At 35.2% G+C, this 19,721-nt stretch overlaps 1 protein-coding gene across 2 annotated transcripts; it reads right to left on the bottom strand.

Annotated features, from left to right (window-relative positions):
* Positions 1-15,415, bottom strand: LOC126966480 (maternal protein tudor-like). 2 transcript variants are annotated; one of them, XM_050810557.1, is made up of 6 exons: positions 13,288-15,415; positions 10,553-10,759; positions 8,783-8,952; positions 4,352-4,429; positions 2,895-3,020; positions 1-172 (listed from the first exon to the last, which is right to left on the bottom strand). In XM_050810557.1, the coding sequence occupies exons 1-6, from the start codon at positions 15,175-15,177 to the stop codon at positions 4-6; spliced, it is 2,640 nt and encodes an 879-aa protein (XP_050666514.1). In that variant the 5' UTR covers positions 15,178-15,415; the 3' UTR covers positions 1-3. The 2 variants fall into 2 exon arrangements, with proteins under 2 accessions (XP_050666514.1, XP_050666515.1); XM_050810558.1 differs by lacking the exon at positions 1-172 and adding an exon at positions 194-873.
* Positions 15,416-19,721: the final 4,306 nt, after the last annotated feature.

Genomic DNA, 19,721 nt, shown 5'->3' with positions numbered 1-19,721 from the left:
CGGTCACCGGCAGTCGGTACGGTACCGTCGCTGTGTGTCTCGCGGGGGCGTGGCCGGCTGTGCCGCATGCGCACTGTTCGCCGCGTCCCTCGCCTGCTGGAGACGTCGCCCCACGCTGCTCTCCTTCTTCCATCCCTTCTGTTTCTCGTCCAAACGAGATTTCTTTCTGTTGCTTCGTTAAAACTTTATCTATCAGTATCAAACCTTGTCAAATTGCCGAAATAAAAATTGCTTGAACCTATTTATTACAAAAAAAAAACGTTGCAAGAAACCACGTTCTATTAAAATTACGATACATATCGGTACAAACAGACGTTTAAACGATAATTCATTATTTGCCGAAAGTATATTATATATTATTTTTAATGTAGGTCACACAAAAATGATTAAGGAATGTATTTCAAAATAGTCTTCGTTTCTTTTGGAGAATTGTAACATGCGATGGAACCGTTATTAGAAGACCCCATCTTCTTTAGAATCTTCCACGTATATTTCAAATGCATCTTGGGGTACATAATGCGATTTAGTTGAGTTTACATTACATTATAGAATATAAGCAAAAACAACAAGCAGTGCCAAACCTTTTGTTGATATTGAGATTGGGCGATCGTTGTCGTGATCGTTTCTGCGACGTCTTAAGGTATTGATGGACGGTGTTCGATTTGTAATGAACATCCCACATGTGAATTCATGTCCCGAAACTTCACATAAAGTGTGAAATGGGGTGCCCTGGTATTTTTGCTAGGATTGACCTCGGTGATTAGCGAAATACGTCGGGCGAGAATGCTCAGGGAGGGCTTTCTCTTGGCGTAAAATCTCTAGGATCACTGCCATATTGTGGTCGACGAACGGGCGCCACTTCTCGACACTAACCTATTATTACATAGCGGCGTTAGAACTTAAAACTTATGTATAACACGAGTATATTTTTTTTAATGATAGTATAATTTTGCTAATCTGCTGGTTTGTAAAATCGAAATGACATTGGCACAAAATGAATTATTTAATTGAAAGTCTAAAATATAAAATAAATCACATGTTACACATTACACAAATAACTTCAAACATTCGAATCGGCGAAGCGTGTCGTACAACGAAATAATAGAACAACTGTAGCTTGTGAAACTTTTTAAAATCACATTAACATTTTAAATTCACTTTCACTTCAACGATTAAAATGTAAGTAATAATTTAACATTTATAATTTAAAATTATGTTTACAAAATATATAAAAAAGACTTATTTTCTGTATGTTTCGTACCTAATCCTGTTAAAGCATAACTGTACTCTTTTTGCTAAGATATTCATCCAAATTAATGGACGATGCGGGACTCGCACCCGCGCCTCTCGGGTTTAGCCAACCATCCGAGTGACGCATCGACCGATATTTTAGTACGTCTTGTTCAACTCTCAGGTTGTGGCTCCATGTATTAAGTAGAGAAAAGTGTAGAAAGTACAGGAGTACAGTTGATAACCTGCTGAACCTCAATAAATTAAAACATTTATTGGGAGGCACTTTCAAAATTTGATTTCTTTAAATAAATCTCTAAGCGAATCACGAGGTCTTAATATATGGTCTATATATAATGGTGTGTAGGACTCTCTTTTGTAATACAAATATGTCCTGAGTATTAACTGCAGATCTCCACAACAACATACAATATGACATAGCAGTATTGAAGTAACTGAAATATACAAGCCTTGCTGTCTCAACATCAGACACAAATCTAATTTTTTTACAGCAAAAACAGCCAACCTGAATCTTCCTGTTAAGGTACTATTAATATAAGGATTTCATTGGAACCGTGAATCTAAAGTTATTCCTAAAAATACCGTCGTTAACTTCAATATTTGTACTGACCTGTTTGACATTTGGTAATGAAAATTTAATATATTTAGTTTTATTTAAATTTAATAACAAGTTACTATTAGTAAACCAACACACTACATTGGAAAGGGCATTATTCACATCGTCAACAATTTCTATTCAACATTCTCGTCTATTTAACTTTAAAATAAAAGAAGTGTCATCTGCATATTATACCGTCTAACATAATTTGTATACATAGAAAGACAGGTCATTTCTATAAATCAGAAAATGAAATGGACCTAATATCGAACCCTGTGGCACGCCCATAACAATAGGGGCACCAGAAGACTTTGCTTTATAAATGACCGATTACAAACAGTGGTTATTTATAACCACTGTTTGTATCACATCACTCAAGTATGATTTAATCATTTTTATTGAGTTTTAATTTGCCCATTAAGAATTATTTATGTTTTACACAGTCGAAGGCTTTAGACAAGTCACAGAAGACTCTTAGAGCATCTTGTTTATTTTAATTTGTTACGATACAACACAGCTGCAAACTGCGTACGATTTAAAATTAATCTTAGAAGCGGGTGTCTACAATTATTATTTCTTTAAAAGGTACGTAAGTAAAACTTGTGTACTATTCATCTTTGTGTGACTAAACATACAGATCATCATACATACATTTTTAGATCTGGTATCCTACATGGACTCTTAAGAAACATATTAAACATAACTAGTGGGAGGCTCCTTTGCCCAGGAAGCCGGCTAGATTATGGGTACCACAACGGCGCCTATTTCTGCCGTGAAGCAGTAATTTGTAAGCATTACTGTGTTTCGGTCTGAAGGGCGCCGTAGCTAGTGAAATTACTGGGCAAATGAGGCTTAACATCTTATGTCTCAAGGTGACGAGCGCAATTGTAGTGCCGCTCAGAATTTTTGGGTTTTTTGAGAACCCTAAGCGCCACTGCATTGTAATGCGCATGGCGTATTAATTACCATCAGTTGAACGTCCTGCTCGTCTCGTCCCTTATTATCATAAAAAGAAAATAATAATAATAATTTAAGGACTACATACCTTTCCCTTTGGTTGTCTCGGTTCTGGCGCAGTGGTGGAGATTGTATCTGAGGCTGCGGAGATTCCTCCCAGTCGTCGCCGGTGGGCACGGGGTTCGGTGTCTGGTTCTCCGTGGGCTTGCCACGTCTGTGTACAAAAATGGAAACCTTTATTATTAATACCAAATCATCACATACCTCACCATACAGGGGCCCAGATAACTCGCGTTGAAAAACTAATAACACAATAAATCCAATTTAACTTTTTATTTGCTACGGCTTAATAATAAATCAAAAGACGAAGGCCAAATCGTACGTTATAGCGTCAAGATATACATATATATACTAGCTGACCCAGAAAACGTTGTATTGCCGATATTAAAATCGCGATACAAAAGTAACTGTTGATCGTAGATGGAATGGAAAATTTGGAGTTGTATGTATTTTTTAACGCTGACTCATAATCAAACAAATTAAAAAAAAAAAAAAAATCGTGTGGACCACCCTTAACATTTAGGGGGATGAAAAATAGATGTTGTCCGATTCTCAGACCTACCCAATATGCACTCAAAATTTCATAAGAATCGGTTAAGCCGTTTCGGAGGAGTTCAATGTTTAACACCATGACACGAGAATTTTATATATTAGATATTTAAAAAAAAAAAAAAATATTTATACATTTCTAAAATTTTAAAATTACATTCAAAAGAGGCTAATCTGCTGATTTGTTGGCTTTTACCAATTATCTATCAAAAGGATCAGTAGCAGTTTGAGTATTTTGTTAGCAGTAAAAATCGAAACGTTAAATCATCGCTTTATTCAATCGTTTATATATTTTTATAGTTACTGTCATCAATAAAGGACGAACACTTTGAGATACCACGATAACATCATCAGTTTTTCAATAAACACCTTATAAATCAACAGTTATAGCCAGTAGACATTGTTTACGATTTGTTATGATCAGTTTATGACCAATCTTTACATATATATATATTTCTTGTGTGCGTGTGTATGTCACTGAACTCCTCCTAAACGGCTGGACCGATTTTTATGAAACTTTCTGTGCGTCTTCAGGTGGATCCGAGAATGGTTTAGATTCACAATTGAACTACCTCCTAAACGGCTGGACCGATTTAGATGATTTTTTTGTGTGTTCCGGTGAATTTGAGATTGGTGTGTGTCTTCAGGTAGATTTGAGAATGGTGTAGGTTCACAATTGAACTACCTCCTAAACGGCTGGACGGATTTTGATGATTTTTTTGTGTGTTCCAGTGAATTTGAGATTGATATAGATTCTCAATCTCCGTCTATATAATATAATTATCCTGTTCATGTGTACGTTAGTGAACTCCTCCTTACGGCAGGACCGATTTTTCAAATTTAACACGTGTGTACAGGACAACGTCTGTTGGGTCCACTAGTAATTATATAAATCTTTACTATCGTAAAATCAGATATTTAGAAACCCTTTCTTACCTATCTTGTCTCTCGGGCTTGGCGAATTTGTCGCTGTGGCGTCCCGGCGCCGATCTATCGAAACCATCCTTGTGATCCCTGAGACACAAAAAGTCAATAATTACGTCATGGTCAGTACAGAAAGTACATCAAAGATTCAAATTCAGAACAGCATCCAAATCGGCTTATGAGATTTCACGAAGAAACAGATAAGCAGACAAAAATTATTAAAACTATTTTATTAGCCTCGGCAAAATTTTGTATGGCAAAGTCTTGCCATAAATACTGAAACAAAAAAAAAATTTCTATTGCAGATAATTAAAACTAGGCGTGTACACTAGTTGTACTTATTACTAGTTGTACTTACAATTAATATCTAGTTGCAGACGACTTAATCCGCGTAGATTTCGTTAAAATGGCAGTCTGACTTATGTATTAAATCTTTATTGATAATTTCAGAAACTATTACGAAACTATAAAGTTCTATCTTTACTATTACAGTATAGTTTCTTATGAACTATACTGTTGAAACTTCGTAAGTAGATGTATTCTGTGAACCGCATAATTTTGGGGGTTAAAAAAAAATTTTTTTCATCAAACCCATACGGGGTGTCTATGGATAGGTCTTTATGAACATCTTCATGGACATGGTCTTCGAAAATTATATTGACGTTTCCAATATATTTTTTTTTTCTAATCAGAACGGTTTAGGCGAAAGACACTTCCAAAGTGGTAAAATGTGTGTGAATGAACAATGATAAAACTAAAAAAAATATATGATGTACATTGTCATGCAAACTTCCACCGAAATTTGGTTTGAACGAGATCTAAGCAAGTAGTTTTTTTTAATACGTCATAAATCGTTTCATCAATAACTGGATTGAAAAAAATACACTATTATTAAAATATAGATCAAAGTTACACGAGAAGTTTTATATTATGTTACTTACTGCTACGGAAACCTACGTGGGCGAGTCCGACTCGCACTTGGCCGCTTTTTTATTCCTCTGGTGCTACGAGAGAGTATGGGCGGCGGTGATCACTTACCATCAGGTGACTTGTATGCTCGTTTGTTCTCTTCTTCCATAAAATAGGTAAAATAAACAAAACCTTTACGTAAATATTATATATATAAATTTTAAACAAATTTGAAAAAAAAAATATTTCCCCACAATAATGAGAGTTGCTTTTGTACATAAATAAACAATGGTGCATTTGTTTTGTACTTACATTAAGGTGTTATTATGTCCAAAATTATCACAGAAATTGCGATTTATTTCAAGATGTATATCGTTGAGCTTATCATCCCCTCATCATTAACTCAACAACACAACTAAAACTTATATAGTATAAGGCTCACAAGTAATTCTACTTACAATAATAAAATTTTGTCACAACTTTTATTATGATAAACTTTTCATTGCTTAACTCTTCGCCTAATTTAATGAACGAATCTCATAATAATAATTATAGTTAATCAAGACACACCTCAAAAATTGCTTATACATGTTATGGCTTCGATGATAGATCTCAACTGATCTCTCAGCATTAACCAGTTCAATGAACCCAGAAGGCCATTTCGGTCATGATTCAGAGCAATTACTTTTTGTTGTATCAACAAAAAGTAAAAGAGCTGAGTTATTATTTAACGGGCGTCGGAAATTGAGATTTGAAAAAGGAATTTATATAATTACTTCTTATGTTAAATCTTACAAAACTACAAAGCAATACATACAAAGACCCTTAAGAGCTAAGGCCCTATTAGCTAAGCCCTTTCTCGGACTAAAGAATTCAAAAGAAAACTGCAATTAAAAAACCGACTCAAACAACTTAAAAAAATAAAATAACTTAATAAAGATTTAATTTGATACACCTCTTATGCAAACCTAATACCTTTAATATTAATAAAATACTATTATTTGTATGTACTACCTATTGATATATTTTAAGTAATTCCCCCTCTTATATAAAAAAAGAACACAAAATAAAATTACATCGTCCATGTAAACAACAACATCATCCACGTAAACATGAATCACGTAAATCAGCTCCAAATAAAAATCCTGAGCAAATTAAAAAAAATCCGACTTTTGTTCCCAACAATTCCCTTCTCTAAAACATATTGGTTAAGTTTAAGTCCAACGAATTTTTGAAAGCTGTATGAGATTATATGAGATATTCTGTAGTAGGCTGTTTCACTTTATCGTTGTCGGATTTGTTTATTGTAAAGCCGTTTACAATTTCAAAATCAGCAAGACACATAATATAATAATGATATTGGTCTTATTTGAAAATATTATTGATCAAGGGTTAAAATGCAAGGAGAGAACAGTCGAGAACGTTTGTATGGAGAAATGGCTTTTTTTATTGAAAATGAGGACAAACGAGCGTACGTGTGTATAATATCCGGTGTTAAGTGATCACCGCCGCCCACATTCTTGTGTTGCCGGTCTTTGTGGAAGTTAAGTGTTGGAAGGTGTACGCGCTTTTTTTTGAAGGTACCAATGTCGTATCGTCTCGGAAACACCGCATAAGGAAGCTAATTCCGCACTGTGGAGGACCACCACACAAGCAGATGATGCTGCAAATGTTTCCCTTAAAACTAAGAAATGTTACTAAACAATTGGCGCCGACTCATGCAGGTTTAGCTGTATTGGCCCGACGTAAGAGTACGTTTCGGAGATTTTGACCATTGTGATTGGTCAATTGTCAGTAGGCTCCGCCTGGTTTCGCATTAGCGGAAACAGTGTAAGCGGAACTCAGCAGACTTTTAAATTATATAATATGATAACACGCGGCCCCGAAATGGACAGATTGGAGTAGAGCGGACTGTGGTAGCCAAGCTCCGCTCCGCAGTCCGCTTAACTCCGCTCTTTGCGAAGCGGAGGGTAGCGAGGTGGTGCGGAACGGCACGGCGCGACGCCATGTGGGGTGGGGTAGTCTTTTCACAACACGAGTCGTGCGCTGCATTTGTTTGTTTTACTTTAGTATAGGTTAGCGACGTCAAAAAACTTCACACATCGAATAAAATGGATGAATAATTAATTGAAAGTGTATATTTTTTAAAGTTATAGGTTGGATTTGACTAATCGGCTGATTCCAGCTTTTGTCTGCTTAGATCAGCTCCACTCCGTATAGTTCCGATTCAACAGAATCACTTTCCTCGTTTCACCGCTCCTATCCGCTTCTCTCTGCCTTAGTGGAAACGCACCCTACACTACTTCTGTGATCGTTTTCTTTACGATACGATGTCCTACTTTCATTATTATATTAATGAGGAACGTTACGTGTTTACTGCGGACATGCAATCGCTTTATAATCGACTAGTAATCGAGTTCACTTTGGAGTACAAAAATGGCTTGGCTAATTGTTTTTAACTTAGACTATTGCTATTTTTTCAAGGAGCTCTTTAATTTAATAAATTGATCCGCGTGCGATGGAAAATCTCCATGTCCGTTAAACATAGAGCCTAAGTCATTTAAAATGGAGTACAAGAGAAAGAATTTATACAATAATAATATAATGATTACCTTATTGGGTATTTTATTTTATTAAAAGGCATAAAAGGCATTTATTTTCTCAAAATTGATTCCTTTAGAATTCTTTTTGATGTCATTTCTAATAACTACTAGATACTACTACCGCTTCGAAAACAAATGGCGCTCTGAGAGAGAAGGAGCGGCGCAAGAAACTCTCCTAGCATTCTTTTTTTGCGCTCTTTTCAATAACTATCGCTATAAAATAATCACAATCTAGTCCCAGGCTGTCCGATCATTTAGATATTCAGCAGTGGAGTAATAGGATTTACGACAAAGCCATTTTTTTATAAAACATTTAAATTTATTTTTAGATAATGCCTGAACAGTGGCTGGGACTTTATTATAGAAGTGTATACATTTACCCTTAAAGCTATTATATATCTTATGAAGCCTACTAGAATTAGTTACAAGCAATCCCTTATTTCTAGTGTTATAATAATGAAAATCACTATTAAGAGCAAAAAGGTGACGATTTTTGTGAGTTATTAAAAACTAAGATAAATATATTGATGTAGACTGAAAATAAAATTGAAATCAAACGAAAAAATACAAAGTAGCAGACATTTAAGCTTTTTTAGTAAGGTTCTTCTGTCCCTATCTCGCAAGATAATTTTTTTTATAAAGTTGGCAATACTAAGGTGTGACGTCATATCTTATTATTGCTTATCTCTGTTTAGTGAGAAATATTAAAATCCTTATAACTTTTTTGTTATTTGATCGATTGAATTAGTGTTTCATTATTTTATTTGTTATTAAATGTCGTTTCAAAAATGAGTCAAAAATATTTTTATTTTAGTATAATACTCAATTATCTTGTAAAACAATTATTAATTTTGATTTATACAACGGAATATTCCACCTCTCAGGAAATTTATCATTTCACATTCTTAATAAAATTAAAACACGTTCTTACTTCCCGCGAAAGCTGCTTCCCCTCTGCCCAAAACCGTCCTCTCTCGGTTTCCTCTCATCTCTGAAACTCTTCTCCTTCCAGAAACCGGTCTTGCGAGGGTCGTCCGGAACGCTACCTTCTGGTGAGCTGATGCTATCGCTGTTGTCTTTCTGTACTGGTGTTGTTGCTTTCTGTACAGTGTTATATGAAATTTTAACAAAGTGGACCAGAAAAACAATACCCTAAATAGGTTAATAGTAACACAACTAAATGCTGTTCCTTACGGGGCAGTGACGGACGCAGTGCGACGCGATGGGGTTCGCTTAAGGTGGTTATACAATGCGTTTTGACCATAAACGTTTACTACCGTGATACACAAACACTCTCCTCATTACGGCGAGACTAAATTTAAAATGTTCATATTGTGTGCTAGTTTTACAGATGTGTTAGTGAGTAAGTTACAGACTTCAGTGGCTCGTATTAAAATCGAATCGAAAATAAACATCGTGAAAGTAGAAGAATCAGAATTTACCTGTGAAATGATTCTTAAGTTCGATTGTTGCTATATGTAATTACACAATCTAATACAGAAAACGACACCTTTAGATTTTTAAATAAATTTTCGTTAAAAAACAGAACAATAACGTTAAAAATACTAAAATTAAAACGCGGTCTAATTTGATAAGAGACTAATGGACACTAAATTGTTTCAAAACGGTTTCATGGTCTTCATCTATTCATTTAAGGATAGTTCTCTCACTTTCAGACAGGGTTCTTCTATTACGGTAGTATACTAAGTTTATGGTTTTGAATAATATCGGCAATATTATGGGATGATTCCGCTTAACTCCCGTAAAAAAATTCAAGAGAACAGGTGGCAAACAAATTTGTCACACACGATTATTTCTTAAGATTATTTTCGAATGAACCTCGTCGTAAGCATGTTTCAAAGTCATAATTTATAAGTCGCAAGGTTTAATTTAAACCTTTTTTTATATGAAATAAACCTGAATGTTGACACGTGTAAAAATTCAATCATATGAAGACCTTCCGACAATGGGTAGAAATAGCAACCTGAATGAAACGATATCCTTTATAGTGTTTTTTAAAAGCATTTATTTTTATTATTTTGACTTTGTGTATATTTCTTAGCTACTTCGTATTTTTTTATTAAATTATATTTTATTGTACTATGGATCTCTGAGACTGCCACAGTTATATTATTATTAAAATATATTGTAAATATACGTGTTAAGAAATAATATTAATATTTCAGTACATCTTAAAAGTACTATAATACACAATTAACTGTAAAATACCATCTTTAATCCATATTTAAAACAGATTTCACTCATCATCGCAATTAAACGAAACTTTAATAACTTTCCAACTATTAAAATAAATTGTCACTAAAATTCACTCGGCGTGCTAAGTTTAAAAAAAATTAAAAACCTCAATATCCAACCAATCCAATTAATTTTCGGATTATAATCACTGAACGTCTGAGCTGAACTGAACGTCAAAAACTACCACGCATTCGAAATAGCATGCCTCAGACCTGAGAAGAACGGGCGTAAGAAACTCAGCGGTTTTTTTTTTCAATTTAGTTTTAATATAATAATAATATGTAGTATCGATAAATAAAATTTATAATTAAGTAGCCTGAGGGAGTTAGTTCTATTCCCTGCATAAATGATAGAATCAATGCCGCACCAATTGTCAAATAAACTTATAAATAACTCCGTCCCTTATCTGAAAAGAGTTAACATAAGATTATGTATGAGAATTTACCTCGTGATGAGTATTGCCCCTTGGTTGAGACAGCTGGTTCATCCTCCTCGCAATATCTAATGGCGGACTGACAGTGTCATCCACCAGAGACACCAACATTGTATCGTTAGACAGAACACCAACTACAGTTGCAGTCAATGTCTTCTCCAGGGCAAGCATTTCCAATTGATTCGAGGTCTTGGTTTCCACTGGCTTATTCTCAAAACCCTGTTGAATTAAAGTTATTTAAAGTTGATTGTTTTTCACGTATTCGTAATGAGGTTATGAAGCTAAACTCACGCACAAACGTAAAATGACAATGACTAACGTCACAAATAAAAGTTATAATTAGAAAATCGATCTACCCTCATATTATTTATTGTGTAATAATGTTTTTAATGCTTTTAATAGTTTTTTATGCAACTGTTGTCTAATAAGGGGTACTAATTATCAACAGTTGCATACAAGACTTTATCTACACCCAGAATATGAATCCTCTAAAAGATTCTGGAACAGTTAGAAAAGTGCTAACATTAAAACACCAGTCCTAGTAGTAACCTAATATCATTCATTTCTGATTATATACAAATAAAGTAAGTATTAATGAAACAATTATTTATTTTAGTAGTAATTTACATTTTCTATAGTGCAATAATTAAAATTCACTCGCTCGCACATGAATCCCTAATTATTTGTAAACAAAACAGTAAAAATATTAATAAAAATTGCGGGGATTCGAATAACCTTCTTTTTTTTACGGCGCGCGACGTTCTGGTAGTGTGTAACGCGCGTAAACGAAAATGTTCTTTTTTTGAAATTCATACAGATACCACGCATCGAGCAATAAGAATGTGGCTGTCTGTTGAAACTCTTTGCGCATGAAGAGATCGAAAAAAAAAACAAAAGATTGTTGTTATGAAATTCAGTACAACATTACAACATTCTTTTGGGTGATGTAATGGTTATTAGAACATTGGGTGTTTTAATGTTGGCAATAAGCTAACTGTTTCAGAATCTTTAATAGAGGATTTAAAGCATGGGTATAAAGATAAATAAATATAAATAAATAAACTTGGGGTATAAAGATAAATAAATAAACTTGACCGAGACATAAAAGGAAAATGGAGCCAGGCACTGACGGAATGTTATCCAAGGGATGGCAAACGAAACCGAGGCAGGTAGTTTACCAAATGGGAGGATGAAATAAAGTTAACATCGCGTCCGAACTGGAGGAGAGCCACGCGAGACAGGAAGCAGGCACACCGAAATTAGAGATGTTTTGTAAAATTGGTTTAAGAATTATTATATGTACATAGGTTCAGAATAAAAAGGTCTATTATTATTAATGTTTTAAGATATTCTTGGTGGATGTATTTTGGATAGAGCTGATGTTTTCGTTGCCAATGCCTTAAATAAATAAAATAATACTAACTATTGCATTATTTGAAAGGGTTGACCGTATGCCTCCCTTCATATTTTTACTCCACAGACTATAATGATTTATCTACATATTTTTTTGAAGTGAAACTTCTTTAGAATCGTTGTGCTTGAAATTCGATGAAACGAAAAAGCGAGACGATAGAGGAGCATTTGTCAGCTATGATTTATATAACTATTATTTTCGCCGCCGCGCCAAATTATGATGTCAACAATGTGGATATCCAACCCGAGGTTCTCGAGGGTACTGAGAACGAATTTGTAATTATTTTTGAAATCCAAGATGGCCTCTGCGCAAAATTATGATTTCAACAATATGAATATCGTATCCGAGATTCTCGAGGATGCAGAGAACTAATTTGGAATCATTTTTGAAATCCAAGATGGCCACCGCGCAAAATTATGATCTCAACAATTTGATGAAATTTGGGATCATTTTTGAAATCCAAATGGCCCCGGCGCAAAATTATTTTTGACGCTATATGCATGCGTGGTGGTTATAATGATAGCCCTTATGCCAAACAACTAAAAGTTGTTGAAATCAGGAAACTATGTGCTAACGAACACGCACACAAAGGACTAGAAAACGTCAGTATTTTGATGTGTTCTTCTTTACTGCATAATATTAATATAACTGCTCAATCTTCACGGACTAATGATGCAAATGAGAATGAAAGTGATGGTTATATTATAGATAACTTAGAAGAAAATGGGGACGATCGGGCACCTCCAATTTAAAAGCAACCACACAACCTTTACTCTACTCCCACTGAATTCATCATAGGTTTGGAAAAAATAAAGCCTTTGAGGGCATACAAGAAGCACACCAACTCACATTGTTGTAGATATATATAACAAAAAATTGAATGGTATATTTTATATAAACAATATGTTTGTTTCATTTCTACGATGACAGCACTCAAAATATTATTATGTTCATATTTTTTAACCAACAGAAGTGTAATAATAAAATATTATTGTATTGGATGCACTGAAGCAGCAGCAACCTTAAGCTAACAACTGTGCTGCTAGCAAAAAAGCAAGTAAATTTCAATGAAATATAATCTTTACATCAGTTTTTAAGAGCTGCAGACAGTTCTGCATTCGTTGGGGCCGTGCTCCAAATGTAAATAGCTAACCTTAAGATACAACTTATTTAAATGAGACCCTGGAATTCATAAATAATGCTAAAATAAACATCAAAAAACAATTATTACTGTATTATAAAACAATTATTAATTTAATAAAATTGACCTCCTGATTGAGTTAAGTTTTTCGATAATTTTATAATTAATTGATAAAATGGTAATTATAAATACCTTCAGTGCACACTTCAAAGCTTGAGCAGGCAGCTGAATCAAGCCCGGTGTAATAGTTCTCAGATCGGAAACATTAACTTCTTGTTCGTTTCCATAATCCACATATGCTACAACCACTTGTTCACCTTGAGTATGTCGTACCATTGCCCTGTACCAGTTGTCATCATCAGGGAATCTAGCACAACACACAGCTCCATCGGGCAGAGGACCAGGAGAAGAACTATTCTCACAGTGGGTTTTCACCGCCTTCATCACAGCATTCAACTCATTTAATTTCTCAGATATTTGGACATAAAATTTTGTACAACTATCTACATAAGAAACAAGAACTGAGTGTCTTGTCCCAAGGGTTAACATTTCTGTCCACTTGAACTGCAACTTGTCTTTCATGTTTGCCATTAATAATTCTAGAACATTCTTATTATCCAAATATAGCTCTCCATATTGAATCAAAGGTGGGCCCTCTGGTGCCACAACTTTTAATGTTAACTTTTTTCCATTTACAAGCTGCTTAAATGTTTCATTTAAGTGGGGGCTCTTCTCTAGTTTCTTCACTCCTGATAAGCAAAACCTCATTGCAAACACATATGGCTTCACAAACTCTTCAGGTATATCAAAAATATCATAGTAGGACACCATTTCTGTGTCTCCAAAATCAACAAAGAAAAGTTTACACTGCGACCCTGAGAGATTCATGACAATTGCTCTACATATAATTCTGTCACCAGACATTCTTCCAAGACATACTGTCCCAATCATTGGTGGCTCTGCCAAACTTTTATGTGGCCTGCGATTTATTTCATCCATCATATCTTGAAATTCATTTGTATCGGAAACCAATTGGATTGCAAATAATTCAGGACCTTCTTCTGCATATGACACAAATGCATAATGTTGTGAGTTAACTTCCAGAAGTCTACTCTTATAAGTTGTAGATTTTTTTGGAGGTGATGGTTTTGATGCCACAACCTTAGGTGGTGGTATGGCTGTCACTGTTGGTTGTGGATTTTCGGCTGTGATATGTTGAAGCTGCCGCCCTGGTGCACGGAGGTTCACAGCATTTCTAGATGCCCGGTTAACTATAAGCCTTTGGCTTATAGAGGATGGTTTGGATGGTACATTATATGGTAATGTCATTTGCTGATTTAATCTCATTGCTGTGGCCGGGTTTGGAAAGTTCTGATTAATTAGAAATGGTACATGTTCAGTTAATGGTGATTCAATCAGTACACTTGGAGACCAATTGGAACCTACTTGATTTTCTGTCATTTGTGATAACATCACTTCTTGCCTAGGCAGTGGTACAAAGGCTCCCAATCTATTAGCTGCAATATGTGTTGCTAAATCAGTACCTTTGAATTGGATTGCAATTAAGGGTAGACTCTTTGTTTGTGCTTCTATTGTAGCTGGATATTCAGCATAACAAACTGAGCTCTGTAGTTTCATTAGAAGGGGCTCTTCCCAACGTCCTGCTGCTTGCATAAGCCTAGCCAAATAATAATCAGTAGCTTGACCAGGTATTTGTAAAAACAGAGGATCGTATTTATCTAAAAAACGTATTGTGCTCAGCGAAATAATATCTTTATTGCCGAAATCAATAAAATGCACTCCAATTAATCCAGTGGTAATGTTGGATGTATTAATAATTTTCGCTCTATAGTACGTCCCATCTTTGTATTTGGCGGCACAAATGATACCCTCACGAATAGCTGCCGGAGGTGCTGATCCTACACCTTTTTCGAGGTCCTCCCGAGCTGCTTCAAACAGCGATTCCACCATCAACGAAGATTGATGATCCAATTGTCCACTTATTTTTAAAAAATGACCAACTCCATCCAAATGTGTGATATAAATGTGAAATGCTTTCTGCAATTCTGATGTTGAGGCCATTTTTACGAAATTGGTTTACAATTATTATTATAAATATTCTTGCTTGTCAATAAAATATTTTCTTTATTTTAAATCAGTATTCTGTTTACACCGTGGTACAGTAGTCTATTTCACACTTTTGACTGCTTTGCCCAGTGGCTTTTATTAAAGAGTTTAAACTTAGAGTCATACTCAAGCCAATTAAGCCCAGTGCCCACACGCACACAATTTTATTTTCCTAATATTTAGGTATTCTTGCCTTAATGTCTAATAAGACAGAACTGTCAGTTGAGCTCAACTTTATTTTTTAATTCCACTACTTTTTGGAGATATTGGCTCGTGCATCCACCACCCTTAAGTTTTTTTCTTAATTTTTCATATTGGAAGTTTTCTTGCATGTTTTACATCGAAGTGCTTTAATTTATTCGAAAGTAGGTAAAATATCTTCAAAGAAAGCGGATGTGCACCCACCAAACACAATCTCATAAAAATTGAGAAGCTTTTCACATTTAGTAACTACGTATGCACTACTAACGACGATGGGCCGTCTTGCCGCGATCGCTCGTGTCCGTCTCTGTGCAAACAAATTTAATTAATTTAATTTAAATTACCTGTAAAGCTAATTAATATTAACAAAACAGTTCTTAATACAATATAGTTAACTATATGCGTATAACTGTTCAATACTTAGCTTAGCCATTCTTTAATTTATTAATTGTTAAAAATATTAAAACATTCGAATAAGACAATACTACTAGTTTTTAATGCTTTGTTTAGACTGTTGGTTAGTAATTGTAAATAAAGTATCGATAAACTAGAATTGTGGGGTATGCCCTATTTACGCCTTTATTTATTTTCAATAAAATGTTATTTAAGTATTTGTAATTTGTTATTCAGATTAACGCGAGCTTTCGGAATGTGTGTATCGTCGTCTGTAATGTCCAAGCTAGTGCTATACGCAGCCCGCGAATGTTTCAAGTTTTGTTGAACAAGTTAAAGTTGTATTTATTAATTTAACTTTCTTAAAGTTCGAGTGAAATGTTTCAATCAATTTTCATTTCTTTGCTACTAATTGTGGTATTCTTAAGAGCTTGTTTACGAGAAGAGAAGAAAGAGCCAATTCGCCGCTGTGAGCTACGTTGTCGCTCCTCGGGGTCAAAGTACGTAGTCTAAACAGACTGTTTTCTTTTTTCTAATTTAATTTTGATAATTAGTTTATTTGAAAATTTCTTTATTTTAATTCAGGGATTTTGATTTAATTATTAATTTAACTATACTTCTGTGGACCAGTATGACTTGTATATTCATTTATTACATATAAGCTATTTCCATACTATATATCGTGTAACTGGAATATAAATATATTCCACATTTCCTCACATTCTTCATACTACTCAAGCGGTTGTTTTATTCAATCTCCAAACGCTCAGTCTCTAAAGTGGTGACCCCGAACAAGAACACCCACGGAAGGAAGCCCGAACACACTTAACCTACACATCGAAGAACAGCTTCACCTGCTCTCTGAAACGACGAATTCTTGTTCGACGAATCTCTGCTCGAAGAATATCTACCCGACGAAGAAATGGAAGACACAAGCCAGGCTCAGCCACTCCCAGCGCCCACCACGACAGAAATCTCCAGCATTTCACTGTCGATGCGCATACCACCATTTCGGCGGGAAAATCCGCGATTGTGGTATCACAGCTTTAAAGCCGCCACCTATGACCTCAAGAGAAGCCCAACCCAGCTGACACAGATGGTGCTCGTCCAATTAGAAAAAGCTGACATCGAATAAATCTCCGACATCATATTTAACATACCGGGAGACAAACAATATTCAGCCGTCAAGGGACGTCTCATATCAATATTTGAAGAATCCGTCGATGTTAGGCCGGTTTTTTACTTCGGTTATACTGCGAAAAGTAAAAGTACTTAAAAATATTTTCTGGTGCCAAAAATACTTCAAAAAGTGCAAAAATAGCATGCATAACATGCATATACCCCTATTGCATATATGTTTTTACAAGTACCCACACTATCCAAAGTGCTCCTACCGAAGGTCTACATGCTTTATATACGGTGAAACTTAATGGGTATACTATGCTTTGAACCAGACATTCCTTAGGTCATCGCTAATGACTATGTGAAGTCAGAAATGAATTAGCATTATATTTTAAAAGTGCTAAGTTTTCGCAAAAACTATGATTCCCGCAACCCTGAAAAGTGACCTGACTGATACGCTGTCTTTTTGAACTCTCTTTGACCTAAAACAGATGAAAAACGTAAAAGTGACATAATATCAGATAATAGTAAAATGCCTACAATTCATTTCAGCTGTGAGGCAATTTATGTTCTCATTTTGCCATGAAGACGAAGTTATTTTGTATTTGCATTTGCTGACATTGAAAATCATTCTATATTTGTATTTACTGAGGTTATGTATTACCCAACAAATCTTTATTGGGTAATATCTAACTATCTAGTTAATTCTATTCTTATTATGAAACTATGTTATGTCAGTATTTTCTTTGATTTCCGCGAGTGTTACACATTTAAATAAAACACGTTTAAAAGATTAAAATGCGTGTAATTGTAACTGTGTTTTTACATTTTGTATTTATTAATATATGTTAGGTTGAAAAGATCGGCCTGTCTGCGTTAATACTCTTTGAATTGTGCTTTGAATCACGATATTTACTGCATTGGAAAATGCGAGAAAGACATTATCCAATCACAATCACGCAAATTCTGTCGGCATTCACTAAAGGAAACCGCTTCTAAAGGCACCCTACACACTGCACCATTGTTAATTCAACATTTTTTTATGTTCGAAATTAACGGAGTTCTCATTTATATTTAAGTTATTACCTAAGCACTTCAATGTAGGATTATTTAAAGTTTTCTTCAAGTGACATTGAAAATAATTCCAAATTTCTGCCGTGAAGCAAAAATGTGTAAGCATTATTGTGGTTTGGTCTGAATGGCGCTGTAGCTGGTGTTATTACTGGGCAAATGAGACGTAACATCTTAATTCAAAAATGTTTTATCGAATAAAGATATTTCTAATACGAGGGGCACACTGAAATGATCGGGAATAAGAAAAACCACGTGCACGGTATAGCTAAATCATATTTTATTGTTTTTCGAAGTATTCCCCGTTCCATTTAATGCACTTTTCCATTCGTGCAAACCAATCATTAAAACAGTAATTTCAGTCTGAAGTTGATGTTGACACAATGGCTGATTTGTACGCTTCCACAGCTGCTTCTGGGTCTTCGAACCGTTGACCGCGTAGTAAATCTTTTATTCTGGGGAATTCAAAGAAATCGTTTGGGCTCAGGTCAGGACTGTACGGAGGATGGTCCATAAGCTCAACGTTTTCCTGCTTCAAAAAGTCATTTGTCTCACGAGCCGTATGGGAGCTCGCATTATCGTGATGTAAGATGATGCGACGTTTTGGGTTATTTTTTCGGAGTTCGGCTATCATTTCTGGCAAACAAACCGTGATATACCACTCAGCGGTAACTGTTCTACGTTCCTGTAAAGGAATATTAGCAACATGCCAGATATGCATGCCAATGCCAAACTGCTTACTGATGTTTTCTTTCAGGTTCGTATGAAGAAATCCATGATTCGTCATCTGAGACGTTATTATAAACGGCATTTGGCTTCTCTCCGTTGAAGCGTTGCAGAGTATTCCGGCACCAATCTACACGAGCCGCCTTTTGCTCTTCGGACAAATTGTGGGGAACCCAGCGGGAAACTAGCTCATTATGCAATATCAACTGAATTGCAGTCATTCCGATACTGATAACAGCCTGAATCTTCCCGTATGCCACATGACGGTCATCTAATATAAGAGTTCGCACAGCTGCGATGTTTTCAGGCGTGACCGCTGTTCAGAGTAAACAGTGCTGAGCGACACACGACCGCGTCGGAACTCGGCATACCAGCGGTATATTGTCGTTTGACTTGGTGCTTCAACATCATAAAATCATCGAAACGAGTTCGTTGAGAAATTTATCTTGAGATAAGCTGCGACGAAAATTGTGATAAATTATGTCACAGAAATGTTCACGCGTGAGCTCCATTTCTGTTAACGTGTGTCAACTTTAAACAAACATAATTTTTGTTATCGAACCTTTTTTTTTACTGTAACTCAATCCAAAATATTCTATTGCCGATCATTTCAGTGTACCCCTCGTAGGCTCCTATTAAGAGATTGTTCTTCACGAATAAGTTTATTAAATATGGATATCTTTGACCATCTTCGTATTAATAATAGGTACGTAGGTATTCCATTCCCGGGCCGGGCTCTCGTGGGGAGAACCTGGGGTCTTGCTCCAAAGATATGTAAATGGCTATATACAGCAGTTATTAGACCAATAATTATCACATACGGAGCAATAGTTAATTGATGTCGCACAAATCTCCAATTAATAGACTTATGAATTCATTCAATAAAAACTTTGTCTCTGTTATTAGTCTTTTTTTATGTTCTTTTTTAGTAATATTTAGTTAATTAAACTGTACTTGTCACGATAGCTTGATGACCGTACAAACCA

The sequence above is a fragment of the Leptidea sinapis genome, chromosome 10, assembly GCF_905404315.1.
Source record: "Leptidea sinapis chromosome 10, ilLepSina1.1, whole genome shotgun sequence".
NCBI lineage: Eukaryota > Metazoa > Arthropoda > Insecta > Lepidoptera > Pieridae > Leptidea > Leptidea sinapis.
The sequence above is the reverse complement of the archived record's forward strand: the minus strand, read 5'-3'. Positions and strand labels throughout refer to the sequence as shown.

Excerpts from the sequence above, each read along its gene's own strand:
- LOC126966480 (XM_050810557.1), bottom strand. The coding sequence starts at position 15,177 with ATGGCCTCAACATCAGAATTGCAGAAAGCATTTCACATTTATATCACA. Across the intron at positions 8,953-10,552 it reads GGGGCAATACTCATCACGAG|AAAGCAACAACACCAGTACA; the intron begins GTAAATTCTCAT and ends AACACTGTACAG. Across the intron at positions 4,430-8,782 it reads GGAAGCAGCTTTCGCGGGAA|GGATCACAAGGATGGTTTCG; the intron begins GTAAGAACGTGT and ends TTTGTGTCTCAG.